Below are 25,911 nucleotides of genomic sequence, written 5' to 3' on the forward strand. Positions count from 1 at the left end.
ATGTCAGCATGACAAACACCGACATACCCAAAAAAAACATAGAAAGCTAAAACTCCCTACTCAGGATCAAACACTAACATGTCTGGAAAGGGGGTAAGTTCAGTCAGTAATGTCAGTTTTCAGGAACTGAATACTCAAGTTGACCATTTGCATGTTGAGCATATAATGGTAAACCAGCAAACATAGCCTATGAGAAGCTAGGAGTGCTTGTGTTGAAGGTCGTTATCAGTAAGAGCACCAGGTGGATGCAAGAAAAAGAAAGATTTGGTGACATAGGAGTGATGTGACAAAAAGAGGTGTCCAGAATGCCATGGCTAGAAACATACTTATCTGTAAAACTAAATATGACCTCCCTCTGTTAACTCTCCACTCAGGCACATATATTCACAAAGTACAAACTGTTATAAACAAAATCTATGGATTTGTACTACTTGCAGAACCACAGCTTCATCACTGCCAGCTCATGAAGCACTTTAAATGGCTACCTGTTAATAAAAGAGCAACTTTACTAATTAGCTCAGAGATATATAAATTATTGAGTATGGGACACTGTTATCCCTTTATGATCCAAAGTACAAATTAAGCAACCAAACTATAATCTAACAGAAAGTTATGAAGATGCTTTAACTCTCATTAGTCCACATTTTAAGATGTCCACAGAAGAACCTGCATTTTTAAAACTGGATCCTACAATCTGGAATAAACTCCTAGTAGAAGAGAGGCAACAGAAAACACTCAAAACATTCAAGTGACAAGTAACAATATACTTTTGGTAAAAGTTCAACTTTTGTGAAAATGTTATTGAAGTTTAGCTACTATTTTCAGCCTGACCATTGCTTTAAGAGTAGTGTAGTCTAGACTTGACATGCTGAAATGTCTCATCCTTCAGAAACTTCTGAAATTCTATCTGATGGATTGAGAGCCTTTGTCTTTAATTAATTCTTTCACTATCTCATGTCACCAGAGTATACCTTTTACAATACTTTACATTGTCCTGGTTCCCTTCAATAAACACACCACACCAAATGCCATTTGATGACCTTTATTAAACTTCTATAAGCATAACTTTATTGAACAATATTTTAATTTACTAATCACAACATGACCATCCTTATCACCATTTACTAGGGTAGCATAACCACGCTCACCCTACCCAAATAAGAAGCATCCTCACCTCCTCTCGGTCACTTTTACTTATCAAACAGTGTCGCACTGCTCACTCTCATTCCCCAACTCATTAAATTAAACATACAACACCAGAGTGGGAACAGAAGAGGGACAACCTGCCCCTTTTCTCCACCTAAACACCAAACCTATAAACTAACCACACAATCCTCAATGTACCTAAAAGAGGGAGGGAGGGTGAGCAGCAAGTTCACACCAAAATCTGATTCCTTACCCAGTTACTCTCACACAAAACCAGTTAAGCCCCTCCTTACTCTTACCTCATTTCCTCCCAACCCTCCTACTTTCCCAATTTAACCCTTCCATCCCCACCACACTAACTTTCTTCCACAACCATCTTACTCCCATAACTATTTCTACTTAACCCACACCTGAAGATGTCCCTGGACAAATCGATTTGTTCCCAAACCTCATTTATTGAACTCGACATATTTTTTTTTTAAGATGAGCTACATTAAAGAACTTTGAACAGTAATCTACAGATAATATAAAGTCAGTCCTTTCAATGAAATGATTAATCCCAACTTGTATCATGGATATTCAGCAGCATCATGAGGTATCAACTCTTCCCTCTTGTTTTGATGTTGTACTTCACAATAAAATTCATATATTCTTACAAGGATGTCAATCAGTTCAGTCGTCTTTGGCCAAAATATTCTGTTCAGTCATCTTAGGCCAAAAAATAAGACATGCTTTCTTTTCTTGCATGTTCTCATATCTATATGTGATCAGGTATTTTAGTTAACATCCCTTGCCTCATCTGTGCTGTTATCAGAGTTGTAGCTATGCAATATAGTGTCCCCCAGACAATATATTTATTCGACACTCCCCTGTGCTCTACGGACTATCTATACATTCTCAGTAACAGCTTGTAAACTGTCACATTTTTTTTTAGAAATGAAGTACTTTGCAGCAATCTAATATATCATTGCTACCTTTACAAGGAAATAACAATCTGATGGTTTACAAGCTGTTTGGCTCACTATGCATTTATAATACTGATGACACTCCTCTGCCCATCCTTGTTATAGCTCTGACTGGTAAGATAGGCTTAGCAGATTTGAATACCAAACCTTGCACACAGTTTAACTTGCCATAGTATATAAAATACATTTAAACAGAGTGAGGTAGCATCACCACTTTGTGAGGCCAAACGTTTATAATGAGGTCTTTCAAATGTCCCAGTTTTTCATGTTCTGCAACACATTTAGTGGCATTTCCCAGTGAATATCTCATTTAAACATGTGTCACATTTCCAGAACAAAAAGCTATGTATTTGCCTACTTTAATCAGCAAGACCAGATTGGCTTTAATCAGCTTGTAATGTCACTAATTGCATAGTATAATAATACAGAAATTTAGTGGTGGAACATGGTGTGGCAATTATTTTAAGAGCTCAAAACTTTTGTCTTGCTTAGATGAATAATACCACAAGGTTTCAAAAAGGCACATTAATATCAGATAGCATAGGAGTAAACATTGAACTGTGTTGGTCCATTTATGGAAAACAAATTAAAGCAAACGGTTCCTCAGATTTCTGCATATTTACAACTATGTTCATTCTTTATAGTAAGTTTTGAGGCCATCAATAAGTAAAATATGATCTGTGCATCTAAGATTAGATTCACAGATTTGTTTTTCAGTTTTATTCAGCTCCAATCCTTTATGCCTAAGTGTATCCAATAGATTAATAAGTATTCTTAAGGAAGACAGACTAAGCCATCTAATAAATTAATGTAAGCTAGGATAAAATTCTGAGTTTATTCTACATTTTTCATGGGATTCAGACTCTTTGCATAAACTGTTTCTGCATTTTACCAGACTGCAATAGCTTCCTGACAGCAAGAACATTTGCTCTGGCAATTCATGGCACTGTGCCTTTTACTTTTTCCTTATGTGTTTCACATTGCATTTCACACTGCATGCAGGCATGTATTTATGTGTATGCATATAGGTTCATAGGTTCATAGGTTGGTACTAGGCTTTCGGCCCTAGGGCCTATACAAGCCTAGCCATAACAATTCCCTGGCTATTTCTTCCCACACTATTTACTTCCCTGGACCCCTGTCTAGCAGGGTGACTGATGTGATCCCCGGGTGAATTTGCTTTCTCCCATCCAATCGTCAAGGTTCCTTTTGAAGAGGGCCAAGGAGGCGCTCTGCTTGACATGTATGGGCAGTCTATTCCAGAGTCTGAGGAGTCTCTGGGTCAGGAACCTATCCCTCCAGCATGTTTTGTTTATTGTGATGACAAGGTTTAGATCCCTGGAGCGTGTGGCTCTGAGGTACTGGGATTTCTTTAAGTGTAGCATGTCTAACAGCTCTGGGTTACTTATTTAATTACTTTTATTTATATTACTTATTTAATTGTGTCTTTTGTCTACAATACACGGCTGCCTGATTCCTGCCACTCATGGATATCCATTTATTATGCTGTTTAACTTCAGAAACACTCTACTTACATTGGCATTGGCAACAACCCCCTTTTTTGCATTTTGTACAAGGGGCTGGGGTGTCACATCAACAGTGACCATCACCTAGAGGCAATGTTCACACTGCAGGTAGAGAGCCCTCATGACTGTATGTTATTTTAAACATCAGTTTTCTTTTAAGGAACCAGCATTCACACAGTTTCATGCAAATATCATCAGAGAATGAAATAAACCCACACCTTTCAGATGAAAATGTTTCTTAGGTTGCATTTTGTCTTCTAGACATTGCGACCTCTCTTAAATTTGGTGATTTGATGATATAACACTTTGGTAATGTGACACATTTTTGGCACTGGTGTTTTAGGAATGGTTATAGAGTGTTTCATTTTTTTATTCATCCAGTTTTACCTCTAAGTGTAAAACATAGTGATTATTTGCTTTAAATTTAGTGATATTTTATAATTTGCTTTATATTTCTAAAGGGATTTAAGACATGACTGCTAGGCATTTTCTCTGTGAGATATACAGAAACGGGTCTGCTTTGGAAGAGCAAAATACCAGAAGGACGACTTTTAAAATTCCAAGAAAAGAAAGCAGACAAATACAGAAAACTGATGTCCAGGAACAATGACTTGCTACTCCAGGTGAGTAACCACTTGGCCAAAAAAACAAAATTAAACCCAAAGCAAATTAAACCCACCAATGGGGTGAGGGGCTTTGCCCCCACACCCCCTAACTAAATATACCAACTCTGAGGTCACACTACTGCGGGGGTAAGGGGCAAAGTTCAACATGGTGGTAAAGTGGTTACTTACCTGGAGTTGGAAGTCGGTGTTCAGGGACATCAGTTTTTCATGGTTGTCGGCTTCCTCGACTCGGAATTTTAAAAGTCAGCCTTCTGGTATTTCGGCCTTCCGAATTAGATCCACAGAAATACACTCCAGTAGAAAAGATATGTTCTCCAATCATATTTCGATATTCTTGGTGTGTAACTCACATCACTGTACAAAATAGCAATATACCACCTTTAAACATGTTACATGGAATGCAATCATTCCAGAACATGGTATTTTCAAGGAATAATGCCTAGTTGGTGGGGTGTTACACAGGTATATATGCATGTTCCTTGGTTAAGTTGACTATAGATATATATATATATATATATATATATATATATATATATATATATATATATATATATATATCTTATATGAACAAAAGTTCATATAATCGAACGCTCTAATGAGCAAAAATCTCAGAAATTGAGATGCGTGCTGCAGGATTGCAGTACAGTGAAGATTGGAGTATTTGCCTTTTCCTCACTGTAGTGCGATCTCGGAGTTGGAATATATATTTAGTGGGGGGTGTTTTCAATTCCTGGGATTTTCGCTCATTCAATTATATGAACTTTCATTCATATAATATAGACCATGTGTGTATACTATATATATATATATATATATATATATATATATATATATATATATATACACACACACACACACACATACACACACACACACACACATATATATATATACTAACTAAGAAGGGCAAGACTTTAGTTTGACATTCCCCACACAATTACTTATGGCAAGTACTCACACATGGGCATGATTTTCACTTAATGCTACACTATACAAAGTCTATGTTAAGGAAAGACCTATTGTACAGCATAGTTTAACTTGGTTAAGATATAGTGTTCTTTTTCCAGCAGGGTTGTCAACAAGACCAAGAAAAGGAAAATATTGTCATACCCATACTAGGCATTAGCCTTATATTATACTTACATGAACAACAGTTGGTACGTCAAGTCACTCCATCTCATCCCAATTTTCAAAAGAAGTGCAACTTTTTGCACAAAGCAAATTTTATTACAAAGTTAAACACTATGGTAACAGTGCACAATGTTTTGTTTATTTTTAAGCTATTAGCATTTTTAGTGGTGACAGATGCATTAATGCATTATTTTTAAGCAATCTATTATATTTTTTTATATATTTTGTTTTAAAGGAATTTTTAAGCATGTGGAATAGTGCACAGTCTCTTTAAAATGTTAATTGAGATGCGTGCTGCAGGATTGCAGTACAGTGAAGATTGAGTATTTGCCTTTTCCTCACTGTAGTGCGATCTCGGAGTTGGAATATATATTTAGTGGGGGGTGTTTTCAATTCCTGGGATTTTCGCTCATTCAATTATATGAACTTTCATTCATATAATATAGACCATATATATATATATATATATATACATATATACACACACACACACACACACACACACACACACACATATATATATATATATATATTGCACACACATTGATGTAAAATAGTTCTTCCATATAATTTTTCAAAATTGGTGTAATATATTTAATTGTTGATGGAGAAACCTGGATGAACTATTTTGTCAGATGTGTAGCTAACTCTTCTGATGCCCTCAGTCATTCCCTGATCTGATGTTTCCCACAACTTAAAAAAGGTCCTTTTTTTTCTGTTAACTATAACAAACTACTTGCTAGCAAAGTAACAAGCAAACTGCTACAGCTAACAGGGAGGACTGAGTGCTTCACCCCCGATTGAAAATGTAATAAACTATACCCAGAGTATTAAAGCACTTCAGCAAATTCATTATCAGCAATCATATACTGAATCCCAGTAATGAAAATACCTTGCTCCTGGGGTCGCTGCCACCTTCATCTCATCCTAGCTCCTCCTCTGTGTTTTACATTCAAACTATAACTTAAGTATTTAATAATGTCTACACAAACAGATACACAATCATACTCTCACAGAGAGACATGCATACATATAAATGCACAAACAGATACTGAGACACAGATACACAGTCTCTTAACATATATACAGAAACTCAGAAGTTCACACACACACACACACACACACACACACACACACACACACACACACACACACACACACACACACACACGTGGATGTATCCACTGTGTAGCTCAGGTGTGTTATTGTGATGAAATGAATGAATTAATGTACACATAATAGCTGCAGTAATGTATTTCAACTCATTTATGTCTGATTTTATATATCTATATATATATATATATATATATATATATATATATATATATATATATATATATATACATATAGTGCAATCCATTACAACACCTTCCCCAAATGCACACAGTCATCCACATACACAGATGAGCATACAAGTGAGCGTGCACATAAACACACCTGCTTGAAACAGCCTCTGCTGGAATTACATCGTTTTTTTTTTTTTTTTTCACTTTTTAACCATAGCTTTAAAAAATGTAGTCAGAGCAGAAAAAGTTAAAAGTAAGATATCTTCTCTTCTGCAAGCACTCTTTCCTTTTAAGCATTGAGGTACACAAGGAGAAAGGAAATTATGGGTATAATAAAAGGTTTTAATCATTGCACAGAGATTTCATGCTGTGAAGTGGCAGGCCTATTTTGCCAAGCTGTCCAGAACATTAATCCACCCCTATGAACAAAGAGTGAGCAATGCAGTTTGCTGATTTTCCAATCTCATCATCTAGGTAGGTAATAATCCCAACAATGGTGGACATTATCAGGAAAATAACACACATCCATGGAAGTTGCTAGACTGGATGCTACAGGTGAAGGGGCCTAGGACTCCTGGAAGGGTATTAATTCCCTGATAATGCCAACTCTGGAGGGCTTTATTGTGCTAAGAGACTGAGCTATCTGTTACATTTTTAGTATTTTTTATTATATATATATTTATATTTTTGATGTAACATAGTTCCTTCACCTAATGTTTTAAACTTGCTGTAGCATATGCAATTTGTGATAGAGGAAATATTTTACATCGACAACTTAAATTATGTAAGTATTTAAAGTCTAAACACACATATGCATGCATGCTTGCACATGCACAGACACAGACACACACACACACACACACACACACACACACACACACACACACACACACACACACACACACACACACACCCAGCAGTTACAGCCACTTTGTTGAGTGAGTACACCCAAGATATCTGGGATCAAATGAATGAAAAAAAAGATCATAGAATGCATGGCATTGCATCCCCCATGCCTCTAAACTGTCCTGAATTTTGCCAGATAGTTCTGTTCTGTCCCTCATAGAATGTTTGATTCGCATGTAAATCACTGAGGATTAAAGTCAGTAAATAATACCAGATATTAGAGTTTCAGACTTCTTATTGTTTAGGCAATGCATGCTGATGGACTGCCTACTGTAGTAGAAAGTAGATGGTATGTGATCCCCCCCCCCCCCAGTTGCTTATGGTCTCTGAATTTCTTTCTCTCTCTCTCTTTTTCTTTGTCTTTCTCTCACTCACATAGATGAACAAAACTCACACACAAACACGCACACATACAGACACACACACACACACACACACACACACACACACACACACACACATATAAATACACAATCAAGTGTATTACTTTTTTTCCTTTTATTCACTTGTTTTTAAATTGTACACTTGATAAACAGCAAAGCTACATTTAATGAGTTTAAAAGATGGTGACCATTTCCTGTTTTTCTGTCAGAGCTTCACTTTAGCTTAATATTATCCAGAACAAAAGTGTAAAATGACTAAATTGTAGCTTCCACTACAAAAACGATCAAATAAACAAGCAAAGGAAGAGAACAGACCACTTGAAGGTATATGTAAAAATCCAAATGTTTAACAGACACAGTATATGTAAACTTCCAGCTGTTAACAGATGCAAGAATACATAAAAATCCAATTGTCTAATACTGTCTATGTCTATTAACCAGTTGGATCTTTACATATTCTTTTAAGTGGTTTGTATGCTCTCTTTGTTTCTTTGTACCTTAATATGCTGTTATGAAGTAGCAGACTTCTTTTTTTACTGGGTATTATTTGTACATTAATACCCAGTTAGAGAATATCTGTTCTCCAGTCAAGGTGAAAATATATGCTTTGCCCATTCTCTAAGCTGTAATAATACAGTAGACAAGAAGACTGTCAAAAGTTGAATAGTCAACTGCATCCCGAAGCTGTGACAAACTTGATATCAGTTTTGCCAAAAAATCTTATTTTTAATGTTTTTAACAAATGTTTTTATTGAATTGTCAATAAAATACAGTTTTAACAAGTCACTAAAAATAACTGGCAAATACTCAACAATTACAAGATTTAAATTTAAACTAATTAATAAAAACAAACTAATAACTATATTTGACAAAATTGGAGGAAAGAGAGGAATTATTTACAAAGGGATGGAATTAAGAAAGAAATAATAACACTATGTTGAAGAGCTAACTGTTTACAATAACCACTTATGAATCCAGATGTATTCATATTTGAATATAATATTGAACATGTGTAAAATAAATTAAAGGAGTCACAGATTAATGAGACATAAAAATTAATACTTCAAACCACTAGCACTATGTTTATCAAGACACAGAGCTAATTTTGATCATCTATCTCATTTTTATTCTAAGAAAATATTTTTTATTTTAGCAGATAATATATTAATGTATTATTTTAAATAAGGAGGCTTCATGTTCCCAGCAGAGTTGTAGTTTTCCTTGCTGCCACCAATGAATATCATAATAAAGATATCTGCACTTTAACTGTAGAACCAGGATCAGGTACATTAAAAATGACCAAGAATAGGTTTAGGTGAAAATGATCAATTCTTGAATCAGTGCTTAACTTCCAATACACTTTACCATCATGTATGCAGCACTCATCTTCAACTTGTACAGCACATACCACCCAAAATCATAGGAAAGTCCTGTGACTGATATGTAGAAGAGCGTATCCCTATACTGTTGTCTTCAAAATTATAATATTCATTTTAAAAACAACAGTAAACAATTAAATGCTCCATTTATCCTATAAATGTTACTATAAAGTTCATATATCAAAATTCTGTTCTATTGACAGTGTTCTAAAATGCAAAAGTTCAACCAAGAAATTTAAAGAAATTTAAAAAACGATAAATGGTTTCCAAAATTATAATATTCATAAATGTATCCTATTACCAACAATGTAATCATCTCCCTGTCAATGTCAGGAATTCTGATAACTTAAGGACTTTAAATTTGACTCCCTTCCACGTAGAAAATTGAAACAAACTATAAATACTCTGGGTAAAACTCAGTTACACATAATCAGTGCAGTTGCTGCTGCTTGTCTCTGAGGCCTTCTCTTAAACCCTTAGATGTAACATAGGCATTCCATTCTCCCCTTCTGTACATTAATACCCTATTGGAGAATGCCCATATTCTCTAGCCAGGATGAAGAAGTATGCTTCACACATTCTCTAATCTATAATAATACAGTCAACAAGAAGACTCTCAAAAGCTGATTGGTTAGTCTGAATCTCAAAAGTATATCATTATTTAGTGATTTCATTTGTCAGAAAAACAGATTTAACGGGAATAGCCCAAATATACGAGGCAAAAATCTGGACATTCTGTGAAAATCTGGACAGTTGAGAGGCATGGAAACGTGAGTGTAAGCTGCTTCATCACTGAAATATAAGAGACTGTGTTGCACTCTCTTTCTGACAGGGATTGCTAAGTGCTTTATGTTTTTTTTTTCTTTCTGTAATTAGTAATACATGGAGCACATAAAGCAGCATGCACTACAGAGAATTATGATAAGGTCTCCAATCATAACTCTTTATTATGTGTTCTCAACATGGATGCCAAGCTTCACCTCACAAACTTCACTCGAGGAGAATTTCATGGCATCCATATCTTGAACACATAATAATCCAGTTATGATCAGAGATCCACTCATAATTCTCTACGTAGTACATATAGCACAATGATTATGCTCCAAAATCAGAAAAAACAGACAATCTTGTTATGCGCTTTTCTGACAACAGACAGGTGCATAACAAGTTTTGCTATGCACCATTCTGAGCTGTTATCCTTTACTCTCATTCTAGACCATACACACCATATAGCATGGAACAGCACTGAGAAATATTAGCTTTAAAATCTGTAAAAGACATTGTGCTGCTCCACACAAAAAGACAGAGTGGTTAGTCCATCAGAGGTACACTCAGCTTCTGGTTACCGCATATGTGACAGCACTAAGTGTTCTATGGTTTTCAAAGATAGAAAACACTTTGCACTCCTATGCCTTTTTCAGTAGCTGACAATATATCAGAGCAGCTGAAGCTCCATATAACAGAAACAATTATGATTAGGTTCATGGGTGAATCCCAGGTTAACTGCCTTGAAGACTACCCAATAACCCAGTGTCAAAATTAAGCCTGTACTGTGTCTATGAAGTGAAGATCTTAAACATTATATCAAACTGACCCCATTCTGATCATAATTATTTACATGCTCTCAACATGAATGTCAAGATTCACCTTTTGAGATTCACTTTTTTTGTGTTGTTAAAGTAAATTTCTTGACATCCATGTCTTAAACACATAATTCAGTTTTGATGGAAACCCAGTCACAATCTTTTATAACACTGAGTTGTATTTTAAGCAATATTTTCCACTTTTACCATCTCTTCCTTTCTGCAGTCAAGCCACAATATACTCTAATCTAGTGCACTGATATTTGCATGTGTTCCTGTGTGGTATATGTGCATACATGCTTGTATGTGTGTATGAGTGTGTCTGTCGGCACGTGTATGTACATGCAATGAAGACAGCCCTGCGTACTGCACAACACCAACTATGCTACTTTCCTGTAGCAACACATTATGCCGACATAGCAAACATTTTTGTTGGGCTCTGTTCATCTTTTAGATGTAAAAGTGCTCAGAATGTTCAGAACTTTTGAGACTAATGATGGGTAGTCACAGCATCACACAAATGATAAGTGGCAAATTATTATTATTACACTGATTAATTTATTCTGAAGTTTTCTAGTTACAGTACTTAGGACAACAAGCAAACTGTTAAGAGTAAACTTTTCAGTGTGGATTGAAATGTTCATCCTTTCTTCTTCTTGCTAAATGCAGACAAATCTGGTAAACAAAGTCCTTCACTAGTCAAAAAGACATATATTTTGTGTAGTTATCTAGCAATATCTTGTATGATATATAATGAAAGAAAATGGAGTCTAAAAAATAGATTTGGACTTGTATGTACCATTCATTTGGTGATGCAAGCCTAGTTATCATTTTTATTCAAGTATATTTATCCATCAGGGTAATGGTCTTGCATAAGTGGATAAAAAATGCATACATAATGGGGCTGCAGAAGGTTATTGCTAACTGAGAGCTGCATAGAGTCACTGGCATGATCTATTGTCTCCTTACATGCTTATAACCAATCCTCTCCTTCTGTCTTCATTGTATGACAGGCCGTTTAAATCTTGGTAAGAAAGTAAGTGTCCCCTTGGATGTGATGATGGAAGAGCTGTCCCTCCAGTCCAATAAAGGATCTCGCATGTTTCAGGAAAGGCAAAAGAGAGTGGATAAATATGTCCTTGAGATGCCTGGACAGGCTGTGAACCACAATGCCTCTGTGAGTACCAAGGTTCAGTAGAATGTAAAGTTGGTAAATGCAGTTACTGAATATGATTGTAATGTTGCATGCGATTACCACTCAACAAGCTATCATTTGTATTTTATATTAAGAGGAACTGCATTTCATGGTATGCTAACCCTTTCTCTAATCCATTTAGATACCCGGGCATTTGACTCAACCATTTCATCATACACAACACATACAAAAACTCAAATCTAAGATCTATTATCTTCTGTTCTGGCCCCATAAAAATTTTCAGTTCCTGTTTATACCAGCCAGAGTAGCCACTGGCAAATGTGTTCTTCTGACCTATATTGAATATGGCTTACCACCATTTATTTATTTATTTATTTATTTTACATTTGTTGACCAGGTTAGTCCGACTGAGCTAGTAGCTCATTTTCAGCAGAGACCCGAGGAGAAAAGCTTCTCGGTGAGTTACAATCTAAACAGCACATGCAGAAACAAAAATACATTCAAGATTACATAACATAAGCATTGGATAAAAAATATGATGTACATTTAAAAGTTTCATTATATTAGTATATAGTTTACAGTGTTAATAAAGTGATAATGAGGACAGTAATCCTTCTCTGTGAGACTGATATTTTCAAAAAGAACAAAATAGATGTCTAAGATGGATTTAAAAAACAGTAGGTTATATAACATGGGATGCAACAATCTGAGGTACGTTGAAAGGTTATATACTGTTTCTTCAAAGTTTATGCTGGCAAAAAAGAAGAGGTGAGAGAGTATCTGGAGATTAGTATTAGAGCAAGAATCAACTAAATAGAGCTTGTTTTGCATGGTATGAAACCAACAAATGAGAAGGAGAAGATAGATGTGGAGGGGAGATGAGGGATGGGAGGTAAAGTCTGGAGAAGGCAGGATAGAAGGTATGATTAGAGAAAAAGTGCAGGTAAAAAATTTGGTAGGGTCAAAAGGGATGAGAGAGGTAAAGTAGTGGGAGGGTGTATCAATGAGGGACTGAGGAGAGAAGGAATTATTGTATACAAGGGAAAAAGTGGTTTGGGGGGATAAGTGCAATGGCAAGACCAGTTTTTCCTTTAGGTAATCTCGCATGGCTGTTTTAAATTGTTTAGGGTGTTAAAGAGACCTAATTTCTAAGGGGAGTTGGTTCCAGGATGTTGCAGGTTTATAATTATAGAGGAGGCAGCCAGTTTTGGTCTTGGGTTTATAAATCTGTAGCAGTTCTTGGTCAGAGCTATGTAGAGGCCTCATAGGTGAGTATTTGGATATAACAGAAGTAAGGCTGGGACAGAAGGAGGGCAGGTATAGTATTGAGTGAATAATCTGGAGTTGATGTAGTAGGAGGAAGTGGGGAAGTTCTATCCAGTTTAGTTGCTTAAGGGATAGGCAGTGGTGAGACTCCATAATAAAGCTACCCCATACAACATCCACAACTTCCTAACTGACTCTCTCACTCTGGAGCCCCCAAACCAAAATGCCACTCCTCAGCTATTCTTGCATCCAAATGCTGGACTTACCCAGTCAAAAATGATAGATAGATAGATAGATAGATAGATAGATAGATAGATAGATAGATAGATAGATCGACCTTGCAGGTAAAACCTTGTCTTCTTTATAGACGTCATGAAATCAACAGAAAAAGAAGTTCCTTTCAACATCTCTGTTTTGTTGTGAAATCTTTATTCAAAAATTTTATTGGCAACTGAACATATTCATTTGCAAACTGATCAGTGGGATTAGAAGGCAAAACTTCATAAGCTTCAAAATTAATTAATAAATGCAAACATATATTGCAATACTAATCCAGTAAAAAGATTACAACATTGTCCCTTTTCTCTGCTTCCTTTATACAAATATTTTGTTTACAAAGTGATTACATTTGTAATAATGCTTACCATTCAGTTTTGTTGAGTTGTAGTTAGACTTAACTAACCTACTAAGCATGTGGTTAATATCTTTAAGCACTAACTGTTCATACAATTGTATAATAGTATTATACATGCATGGCAGGATATCACATTTATAATTCCTTAGTGTGCACTTACCCAAGTCATTATTGGAAGGAAGCTCATTAATTCTGGGGAAATGTCATCAGTATCAAAATATAGAAACCTCATCCCCACTTATTTCAAAGAAAGCTTGATTATATGTATAAAATGCCCCTCCCCCTTCTTCAGACCTGTTAAAAGCTAATTCCAAGTCCATTAAAGAGCAGAAGTTGGCACAAAATCAGTTTTGTTAAAAAAATAATATCTTAGTTTTGTCTTGCATACTAACCATGAAAATTTTCCATCACTGCTTTCCAACAAGATGGTATTATGGTCAATAAAAAGTTAAATTCCCAATTTAACTCATTCACTCCAATGGAGCTCAGGAAGTTTGCACTATAACTTCCAATGGGAAAAGCCTAAGCCTTTTGACAGAATCAAATGATGTCCTCACATTTCAAACAACTGTTCATATCTCTGGAACCATAGGGATTATGAAATAAGTATTAATGGCAAACTGTTAAGCAGAAACTGTTTTTACAGTGGTAGTATTCTTTAGGTTCTAAATTGCATAAGTCATAGTTAACACAGTAACTATTACGTTTGTAATATTTTGTAAACAGCTTACCGTATCTCAGCAACTACGCAAGTTACATACATACTGTCAACAGCATTTTGTTCATCTATCTGAGAATTTTTATATGAGTCTAAGGAGTTTTTTTTTCCTGTTACTTGTTGAGATATTTAGAAAATGTGAAAACTATATCTGCATACATTAATATCATATAAACAACAGTTAATATATATTTATCTGCACTAGACAGATGTCAAATTGTTGAGTTTGCCATTGTGTAAGCTTTAAGATGAAATATTTCAAAACCTTGTACATAGCATGGTTTTGAAATTATTGGTGCAAATATGAACAAGCAATATTTGACACCTAGAGGCATCAGTAGGAGGCAGATGCACCTGTAGCCGTCACTCAAATGTAATGAGGTAAATCTGGGTAGATTAATTATCTCTGCACCTTTTTGCTGCACTGATTGTTCTTGTCCTCATTTTTGACCAAAGAGTACTTACTTTTTGCCCCTGAAGTCATGCTAGTTTTTCCATTTGATAGCTCTCTGCTTGTTGAATGCTGCTCTAATCTGGAAACTCTTTTTTGTTGACACTGTTTATTGGAAAAATTTAGCAGAATGACCTAGTGCTACAAATGAAGCGTGTGTTGATTCAATAATTGTAAAAAAAATGCTTCTCTGACATCAGTGCTTCCCTTTATGCACTCCATGCTCACATGATTTATACATGTGAAAGAACTACCTGTTGAAAAGTTTTGTGTGTCACATTTCACTTTGCCTTTTTTTTCCTGTTATTCTAGGCTCTTCTGCCTTTTCCAGGTGTTTATTCAGGCTATTTATGTTTGCTGTAAACTCAAGTGATGACACAACTTATTATAAATCCTGCTGTAGGCGACAGCCCTCCACAACAAACAAGGCTTCACTAAAATACCGAACCATTCCTCAGAGCATCTTAAAGCTGTTTTCTGCCAGCAGACTTGCAAACCCTGATCAGTATCACTGAAAGGTGCAGAAAGCCCCTTAGTTACACATAATCCTCATGGAACTAGTTTTAATACTAGTTAACATTCTAAGAAGATTTTATCCTAGTAAACATTTAACTCTGACTGTAACTAAGCATCTCTTGTGTTTTATCAGTCTATAATTAAGCATCCTCATATCTAACTCCTCACCTTGCACTGGCATTTGTTCATTCCCAGAGACTAAGTCTTGTACAAATAATGGAGCCACTAATTTCCGTCACTCGGTATGTGAGGGAATCCACCCCATTAGCTTTCGGATGAGGTGTTATAACCACCTCTAAAGTAGAAGCAAAGGCAAAAGGAAAAACATCACCCATGGCATGCGACAGAGTTTATACTGGTAACCTATTAAAATTCCAAATCCTAGCATAAAACAGAGACTAAATTCTGAAAAAGAAACGGAAGATGGCATGCATTTCCATAAAACAGAACACTGCTCAGTTCCAGATAGCAACCTGTTACCCTGAGTTGACAAACTCTTTTGAGGATTAGGTAGAACTACAATCTTATATAATAAATGGAATGCTGTGATTAGACTACAAAAATAGAAGAAATACAAGCTTCTTAAGCACCTTTATGACAGCAGCAATGTTCTAAACAAGCTTTTGTTAAGCACCCGGATCAGGTCTCATGATGGGATTGGCAGTGGACAGTCCTGTCAGGAAAGAACAGCAGCAGAGGGTATAACAGTCTTGAAAGTTGTTGAATACTTTGCTCTGCCACACATGCAAAAAAGTATGGTGGAACAAAGTATCTAGAAGCTTTTAAAGCAGTTCATTCTTAACAGAGATACTATCTTTCTGCCTGCTATTTTACAGCACTAAATAATTTTACCAGCCTTCAAAGAGTTTGAATGCTGGTAAAACACTGCTCCTTCACTTTTTTTCTTTTTTTTTTCTTGTAACTGGCAGTACATGGAGCAGATAATGCTCCATGCACTACAAAGAATTATGATCAGGTCTTATCAATCATATTCAATGCAATATGATCTTTACATGGATGGCAAGATTCATTAATTTCTTTGCAACTATGTCTTGAACACATAATACATTCATTGTGATCAGAGACTCAGTCATAATCCTTTATTATATTAAATACACATACTAATCATTGCAGCACAGCTGGCCATACTATTACATTTCAAAAACACATTCAAACCTTCTTAGAAGTATATACATAAACTCAAGTGAAAATGTATAGGATAACCCAATAGACTTCATTGCAAAATATTTAAAGGATGAAAGAACTCCATGATGTACTTCACAGAATTGAATAGAGTTTCTATTTTATTAACATACCTATTGGTATGTGTCTCTTATATTTGGTTAGCACCCAGTTTGGTAATCTGAAAAGGATGCCTCTAAAAAAGAACAGGCTGTCTTGTCACTTGATATTTGCTGAGTACTTCAGCATTTTGCACAAAATTATTTTTAAAACGGAGGGACCAGACCTCTTTGTATGCTGTCAAAATGGAGAAGTAGCTGAAAAGTGAGGTACAACCAGACACTAGTCATAGCTGATATTACTTTCTTTTTCTGGCTGCTACAGCTATTATCTTCCTAGTTTGGAAATTCACTGTCTTAAAGATAATTTGTCTTGAGTGCTTGGGAACAGCTTATTGGACAGTTAGAGAACAGTTCCTCTCTATGTCCCACATGGAGAAGCCAACTGTACCCCTCCTCCTAACATCCCTCACTCCTCAGAAAATATTGCTACCTCATTCAACGCACACTTCACACAAACCATACTATCACTAACTAAACAACAACCCCCCCTCCCCTCCAACCCACACCTTCAACTAGTAATCTCCCCACTGCCTTCTCTTTTTCTCCTGTACCTACCTCTAACATAAAAAACTCTTAACTAAACTTAAGCCCACCAGATTAGCAGCAGACAACCTCCCAAGTGAATACCTACAAATTGCAGCTGATGCTCTGGCCTACCCAGTATCCATCTTGATTAACCGATCTCTGTCAGAAAGTTACGTTCCCACAATGTGGAAAGTATCACATATAATTCCCCTCCAGAAAGGCGGACCCTCCACAGAACTAACCAATTACCTCCCCATAGCTATTCTCTCTCCACTCTCCAAAATACTAGAGAGATGCATACACTCTCAGGTCTCAGACTACCTCCTTACTAACAACCTCCTTTCCAATACTCAGCATGGTTTCTGACCAAACCATAGCACCACCACTGCCTTATTCTCCTTTACTAACACTATCCTTCAGCATAAAAACAATGGCTATCTCTCCTCTGCTACTTTGTTAGACCTATCTAAAGCATTTGATGGTCCCACACAAACAATTTATTTCTGTCCTCAGTAACCTATCCTTCTCACAATCAGTCACCAACTGATTTCAGAGTTAGCTGTCTGACCGCCAACAATCCGTTGTATGGCAGAATGACATATCTCCCCAACTACCTGTCTCCATAGGGGTCCCCCAAGGATCCATCCTTGGACCCCTACTCTTCTCTGTTTTCACCAATAATCTAGCCTCTGCCACCAAACATGGCACACTCATACAATACGCAGATGACTCAACAATCATCTGCTCAGCCCAGTCCCTACCCAAACTTCAAAATGTCACACAGGAAGCCTCTTCCTCTGTTGAAACTTGGTTATCCAATGCCCAGTTAATACTCAACCCAAACAAAACTAAACTACTCATCTTCCAACCCACCAAACATACTCAAAACAACTCTCACTTTAACATTACAGCAAAAGACAACACCACTATATACCCAACTGAACACACCAAATTGCTAGGAGTGGAAATAGACAATAAACTAAAATTTGACATTCACATATCCATGACCATAAAAAAAGTCCACAAAAAACTAGGAGCGCTATACAGAAATAAGCAACTTCTCACCAAAGCAGCAAAGATTTCAGTCGCAAATTCCCACCATATCTCCACCCTACTTTATGCCTGTCCAATATATACCAACCTAAGGCAATGCGATGTACACAAGCTAGAGACCTGCTACAACAAAATCGTCAAATTCGCCACAGGGGCATCCTACTGTAGTCACCACTGTCTCTCACTTGCTGAACTGGGCTGGCTTGAACTCCCTCACATCCTTCAATGGTATCAACTCTCACTTGCCCACAAACTAGTAAATCATCCACTAAATGTCCCAACCCTCCAGAATCTACTCCAACCCTATTGCACCAGCAACAAAAATCACTTGCAGATCACTAAAGCCAATAACTCTGCTGGTGAAGCACTATTCTCTTGCACCATAGCCAAATTATGGAACTCCCTCCCACCCACAATTACGTCCATACCATCATGCACCCACTTCAAAACTTTACTAAAAGCGCACCTAAACACATGCTGGCTATGCCCTTGCAACTCCCACTCTAATATCACCCTCCCCATCCAACCACTACCTTTCTTTCCACTCCACTAACTACCTTGATTATAGCAAGCTCAGATGCTCATAAGCCTAGTACTTACTATACAGCACGAACTTCTTCTTCTTGTAACATTTGTTAATGTCTGGTATGCACTTCACAGATAAAGATTCTAGTTGTCTACTGATGTACTATGTTCTTCATCTGTAAATATGTTGTAAGTAATTGCTATGTAAATTGTTAATCGCTATGTAATCCAATGTAACTATTGTCTGTTTATTTTAACTGTGGAGCTTTTCTCCCCGGGCCTCTGCTGAAAATGGACCTACGTACTGTCGGACACTCCCGGTCAACAAATAAATAAATAAATAAATAATAAAACTGTAAGCTGAAGGTTTGAGGCAACTTTGCAAAAAACGAGACTGTACATTTTTTACTACTTTTAGATCAGCATCACTCTGTCTAAACCTGCTTTCCATGTAATCTGTGTTGGCCTGGAGATGTTTTATGGTATAACCTGTTCTCAAATACTGTATGACCTGAGCTGTTTGACTGATGAGAGCAGACTGCATGTAATTTGTTTCAGATGTAAGTGATTGCATATGATTTTAATGCTAACTGGCTGTGGTCTTAATCTGATTCCCATCACTAGATTCCAGTTTTAAATATCAGAGTGCTTGCCTTAGTCACTTTGTATATGTTGCAGTTTAAGATATGACAGCTAATGATAAGAATTTGGTAACTTGACTCTTGGAGGACTTGCTTAATGGCCTTCCGCTGATGGTTAACAACTAGCTTCAGTCGTTGAAGTAAAAAGAATGGCTTGAGGGGATTTGAAGGATGTTCCCAGTAGGAATTGATCCACCTTTCCTTAAGGATTCACTGATAACAGGAATGCTACAAGCCAGTACTAATCTTCCTAGATTGGCTAAACATCAGAGAGATTATATTCATGAGTTTCAGCATACACCATTTTCCTGATATTTTACATATGTCATAGCCAAAGTATTGTACTATTTCAGGCTTAAGATAGTAAGATTAGTTAATGACCTAACAACCTATTAGAGTAGGGCAAAATTATTTAAGCCTCTATCTCTGTAATGGTTAGCTGTATCTTTTTCTGCCTTATTGCAGGTAAATGAGTGATAAAGTAGGGCTGGTGATCTTACAGAAGGCTAGAGCAAAGTCTCTTAACACTTTTTGCTTGCTGGGCATCAGCTGAAAAAAAAAACTAACATAAAAATAATAAAAAAAAAATAACAGGCCAATGTGAAAATGAAATCAGTCAATCATGTGGTAGGGAACAGAAAATACCCAGATTTGCTCTGAGTTATTGCACAATGGCACCTCCTATACTGAGACAACAGATATAGCCACTATACTGGCCAACAGATTCAGTGCCAATGTTACCCCTCTCTCCCCCCCAAGGGCCCTATCACAATACCAGGAGAAAGCCTGGTACCCACCATTTCTATGGCAAAGGTAAAAGCTGCATTGCCCAAAGCCAAGAATACAGTGTCCGTGGGACCTAATAATATCTCTGGCTACATCCTACATAAGCTACAAAATGAACTGGCACCACATCTGTGTGCCCTGTTCAATCACAGCCTTACCTCAGGCTATGTCCCTAATGAATGGCGCACTGCTACAGTCATCCTGCTCCATAAAGGGGGAGCAACTACAGACCCTGGGAACTATCGCCCCATTAGCCTGACGAGTTTGGTAATGCAAAGCTATGGAGCGCATCATCATGGACCTGCTTAACAAAGATACAGGCAATCTGCAAATTCTTGACGCCACACAGTTTGGCTTTGCCAAGGGGAGATACTGCCTGCTGAACCTGGTTGACTTCTTTGAGGCAGTCACCAAAGCTGTGGATAAGGGTAAGGCAGTGCATACAGCCTACCTCGACCTGGCCAAGGCCTTTGATACCATTCCCCACTCAGGTATCACTGATAAACTCACTAAGCTAGGCATCAATCCTTACATCACTAGGTGGGTTGCAAATTGACTCACAGACAGGACCCACAGAGTGAAAGTTGCGGATTCCAAGTCAGACTGTCGACCAGTCAAGAGTGAAGTCCCACAGGGATCAGTCCTGGGCCCTCTCCTGTTTGGCATCTACTTCTCAGAATTCCAGGCCAACACAGAAGGACTTTGGCTGACCAAGTTTGCTGCTGGCTGCAAGATATGAGTCATTATCAACTCCCCAAGTGATGTAGACATCCTACAGAAGGGCCTCTCTGAGACCAATGACTGGTGTCAGAACCATGGCCTGAAGCTTAATGCCAAAAAATGCTTTATCATCCCCTTAAGAAAAAACTCAGTTCCCACGAACTGCCACATTGATGGGAGCCCACTGAACACTGAAGGTGCCATAAGAGATCTGGGCACCCAGGTCGACAGCCACCTCACCTTTGACCACCACATTACCACTGTGGTCAGAAAGTCCTTCTACATAGCACATTTTATAACCAAAGGTTTCGCATCCAGGAAGAAAGAGGTCATCATCCCTCTCTACTCATCCCTCATTAAACCAGTCATCGAATATAACACCCTGTTTGGCATGTACCTGACCAGACACTTACAACAGCTGGAGAGGCCACAAAAGAACCTCACTAAAAGGACCCTAGGCCTTAAATACATATCCTACATGGACAGACTCAAGAAACTTCAGCTGTTCTCAGTCTCGCTTATCGTCTACTTAGAGGTGATCGCTGCTTGACTTACAAAGCTATGTCTGACCCACCCCTACTTGAAATGCTGCATCTAAAGAAATCCCAACCCCCCCCCCCTCACCACATGCTCCAGAGATTACAACCTCATTACCACAATTAACAGAACATGCTGGTGGGACAGGTTCCTCTCCCAAAGACTGCCCATACTCTGGAATAAGCTTCCCATTCATGTCAAACAGAGCACCTCGCTGGCCTTCTTCAAGGGAAATCTTGACAAGTGGATGAGTAACAGAAAGTTCACTCCAGGGATCATTCCAGTTGCCCTATTGGATAGGGGCACTGTGAACTAACATTGGGTGGTACGGTGCCTGGACAATTTTTTTGGGCTAGGCTTGTAAAGGCTCCAGGGCCATTAGCCTAGTACACACCTATGAACCTATCAAGGCTGCTATCTTTAGCAGTTCACTGAGAATTTGATAATTGAAGGGTTTTTGCAGATGTGGACTAGACACACGTCACTCTGTTGCTTTCCTTAGTCCAGACTCAGACCACATATTGGTTTTATTCTATTCTGTCATTATTTACTTTTCCACCTAACCAATATCAATTACTGCTCAATACAGCTACACACCCACACACACACACACACACACACACACACACATATATATATATATATATATATATATATATATATATATATATATATATATATCACAGTGCTGCCCAGGCTCATTGCACACATTTTAATTTACATTTCTTTGTTTCATACCTTACTGAACAGCTTTTTTCATCCTTGCCATTCATAACACAATCTCTTTTCAAGGAACAACTTACATTTGTGTCATTTCTTACCCATACTTCACAACACTGGTCAGTTATCATTAGAACAACTTCCCTACTACTGGCTCAGAAATACTTCCTTCCCATAAGTCTTTATAATGCAAGTTCCTTCAAGTAAAAATACCAGTACCATACAAAATGCAGTGTCAGTGCAAAGCTGTTGCCTTCACCCATCTGCTTCCAGTAACTAAGCATTTCTGCATTCCTGCATTATATAACTGCACTTACTGTTCATTTGCCAAATATATATACTCATGAAAGCATGTAGAAGTGGACCCCCCTTTCTGATAATTATGGAAGAATGTCAGCCAAGATACTGTACTGTTCCCGAATTTCTAGTTCATGCATCTTTTTCCTGCTTCCCTTCCAGCCAATGAATCTCTATTCAAAAGGTTTCCATCTAGGCTATTGTTTTTAATTCTATTTTTATTTCTGGCTGTTGCACACTGGTGACTAAACACTGCAGTTTATGTTTCTACATGCATATTTGTCAGTGTTTCTTCTAATATTTGAATAAATTCAGTTGATAAGAAACTGGCTAACAGCCTTGTCCACTGGTCTTCCATCCCATCCCAGCTGAGTTAGAGTCGAGAAATAAGCTTTCCTTTGTAAAACTCCAATAGTTTTTAAACTAGAAAAGAAATAGAACATGATTTGATGTCTCATAAGGGAACATCTGTAATAACAGGCACTTTTAAGCTAAACTGCTTGTCGTTAGATAAAGTGCACTGCTATAGCTAAATCAGAGAAAACAACTTTGCTAATACTTATGGAGACCATCTGTACCCACCCCAGCATGCATGCGCACAGACACACACACACACACACACACACACACACACACACACACACACACACACACACACACTCACTTATTGATGATCTGAAGCATGTCATCCTACTACAATGTATTCTGTTTATTTGTAATATCACACCTCTATTTGCAAACTTTGCATTTTAGAATTCCTTGTGTGATGTCTACAAATGCATAAATGCAGATGTTAATTCCAAAGAACTATAAAAAATTGCAAAAAAATGAAAAAACGTAAATTGAATGATATAATGTCAATGGCTCAATATTTTGCAAACTCACCTAAAATACTGGAAAGCAGTATGTTCCATCTCCATAATAACAAACCGCACTGTAATGTAGCAGTATCCGCGGGGTGGGCTTGGCACTCAAAAATGAATTGTCTTTCTTTAGATGCTAGACCAACATTACTGTTATATGGACAGGTAGATGATAAATATCATATGACATCAGTTTGAAGAAGAGTATACCTGTCCAAAATTCTTCCATTCACTGTAATTATCACTTTGGGTTGCCTTGATTAAAAGGATACACCTACCAGTGTACCTGCTTACTAAAATTAAATAAATACATAATTCATCATAGGAGAATTTTTTTTCTATAAAATTTCAAACAGGAAAGAACAGAATGGTGTAATTGGCTATCATCCAAGACTAACATAATTTCAAAATGTTAGGTTTTTATACACTTTCTTTAATCTCCTTAATATGTGCCACTGTTTAGAGCTTTATATCATACTGTGTGTCTTCACTGCAGGTTTCTGACAATACCAGATCACAGTTTTGGAGCAGAAGAGATTGTGCAGTGCAAATGGTCAAGTCATGTCATGTTATTTTTATGTTTCACAGCAGCTGCACTGGTCAGAGTCCACATACCGTCTGTATATAGAGAATGACATTTCCCCTGGGCAGACAGCTAACTTGGGCAAGACTAGACTGGGAACTCATCCAGGATGATTTTAGCTATCTGTTCTAAAAATACTACCTCATTTAATCAAAGTGTTGAGCAATGAAGTTCCTTGCTATAAATTTTATTTCTTTCATTTTGATCTCATTTATTCTTTTGTAAACACATTTCTGCACCCAAACTGGACATACAGCAATCCAGAAAGAGCAAAAGCAGTCATTTCTGTCTGACTGGGCTTCAAACAATGTCAGTGTCTAGTTAATGAAACATTTTTATTATTCTTAAAAGCAAACATATATTATTCATTGTCAGGTTTATAGCACTTTTGTAAATAGTTGGGTATTTAGTTTACTGTTGTTAAGTTTGTTGATGTTATAATTATCTGTAATTGTTTATTGGCTCGATGTTTTTGATTTAACAATTTATGAATTTGGAGTTATTATAGCTTTAAAATTTTTTTTGAATAAAGGTTATGGAAAAAAAGCATTAATTTCCATTTGTTTAGGCAAAACAGAAATTTCTTGTACTTAAAACATTAAACCACAGTTATTATTCCAGAGTCTAGAAATAAAGTGCATTATGTTTTGTCTGGGTCTTCACAATAAACTGATAGCAACTGAGATTTCTGTTGCCTTTTAGCCTTCATTTAATTATTTCATGTTCATATATTTTCTTTTTAGCATGATGATTAATTTCTAGGTTTTATCCCTGAGGCTTAAGTGCAGTTGTCCTTTAAAAAAAAACGCCAGTGATTCCATCATGGAATATTTTCAAATATTTCACCAAGAGCAAAGTCAGCAGTATATATGCTACATATCTGTGTTTCCTAAAAGGAAGGCAATCATTATTTAGCTTAAATAGAAAGAAGTTTAATATCTGACTGAAAACAATGGCATTCTGGCAGGAAATGCTCCAAATCAGTTAGTTCAGTAGCCTCACTAAGCCAGCAATGGAATATGATCATGTTAAGGGGAACCCTATGCTTTATTACATCATTGTTTGCCATGTATTGAAATCTTTAAGCAGGAAGATCATGTTTCCTTCCGTTGATGTTTCAGTCTATTGGTGCTGGTCAAGTTGCATGCTGTTTCTTTTCTTGTGGCTCAATGGATTCAGAGAAGAGGAAGACAAGTTACTGCCATTTTTCCACTTTCTCCTTTTTGCATTTTTTATAAGCTTTTACAACTTCTAACTAGTATAATAAAAAAACACGATACCAAAGAATCCAGAATGTCCCAAAAAGTTTATTATAAATACACACTAGCGTTTTTGACACTATGCCTTTTTCAGAGTTAAAATACAGCTTAACTAAACCACACTTATATACAAATAAAACAAGAGCAACAAGCACCAATTAAATAATAATTCAATTAAACTATATTAACAATTTCCAATTAAGATCACAATGCAGTAACTTAGGAACCAATGTTCCATATTTAAGTATAAAAACAGCTTCCTTCTTTATAAAGTGATTGATTTTTCAAAGACATACCTAAATTAATTTTAACTTTCTGTAAAATACTGCCTCTTAGGCAGCTACCATCACCATGATGATACAAATCAAAATGTGTTCGTCAGATATACATCTGGCATCATAAATTATTGAGAATCTGAAGAAAAAC

At 36.8% G+C, this 25,911-nt stretch overlaps 1 protein-coding gene across 1 annotated transcript in view; it reads left to right on the top strand.

Moving 5' to 3' along the window:
- MYOZ3 (myozenin 3) overlaps positions 1-25,911 on the top strand; it is a 400,135-nt gene that overhangs the window by 171,610 nt on the left and 202,614 nt on the right. Inside the window, exon 3 of the mRNA XM_044069394.1 lies at positions 11,945-12,108. Within this exon, the coding sequence (XP_043925329.1) occupies positions 11,945-12,108 (164 nt within the window). The remainder of the gene's footprint in view (positions 1-11,944; positions 12,109-25,911) is intronic.

This window comes from Protopterus annectens, chromosome 4.part0 (assembly GCF_019279795.1).
Source record: "Protopterus annectens isolate FY-2018-M chromosome 4.part0, PAN1.0, whole genome shotgun sequence".
Taxonomy (NCBI): Eukaryota; Metazoa; Chordata; order Ceratodontiformes; family Protopteridae; genus Protopterus; species Protopterus annectens.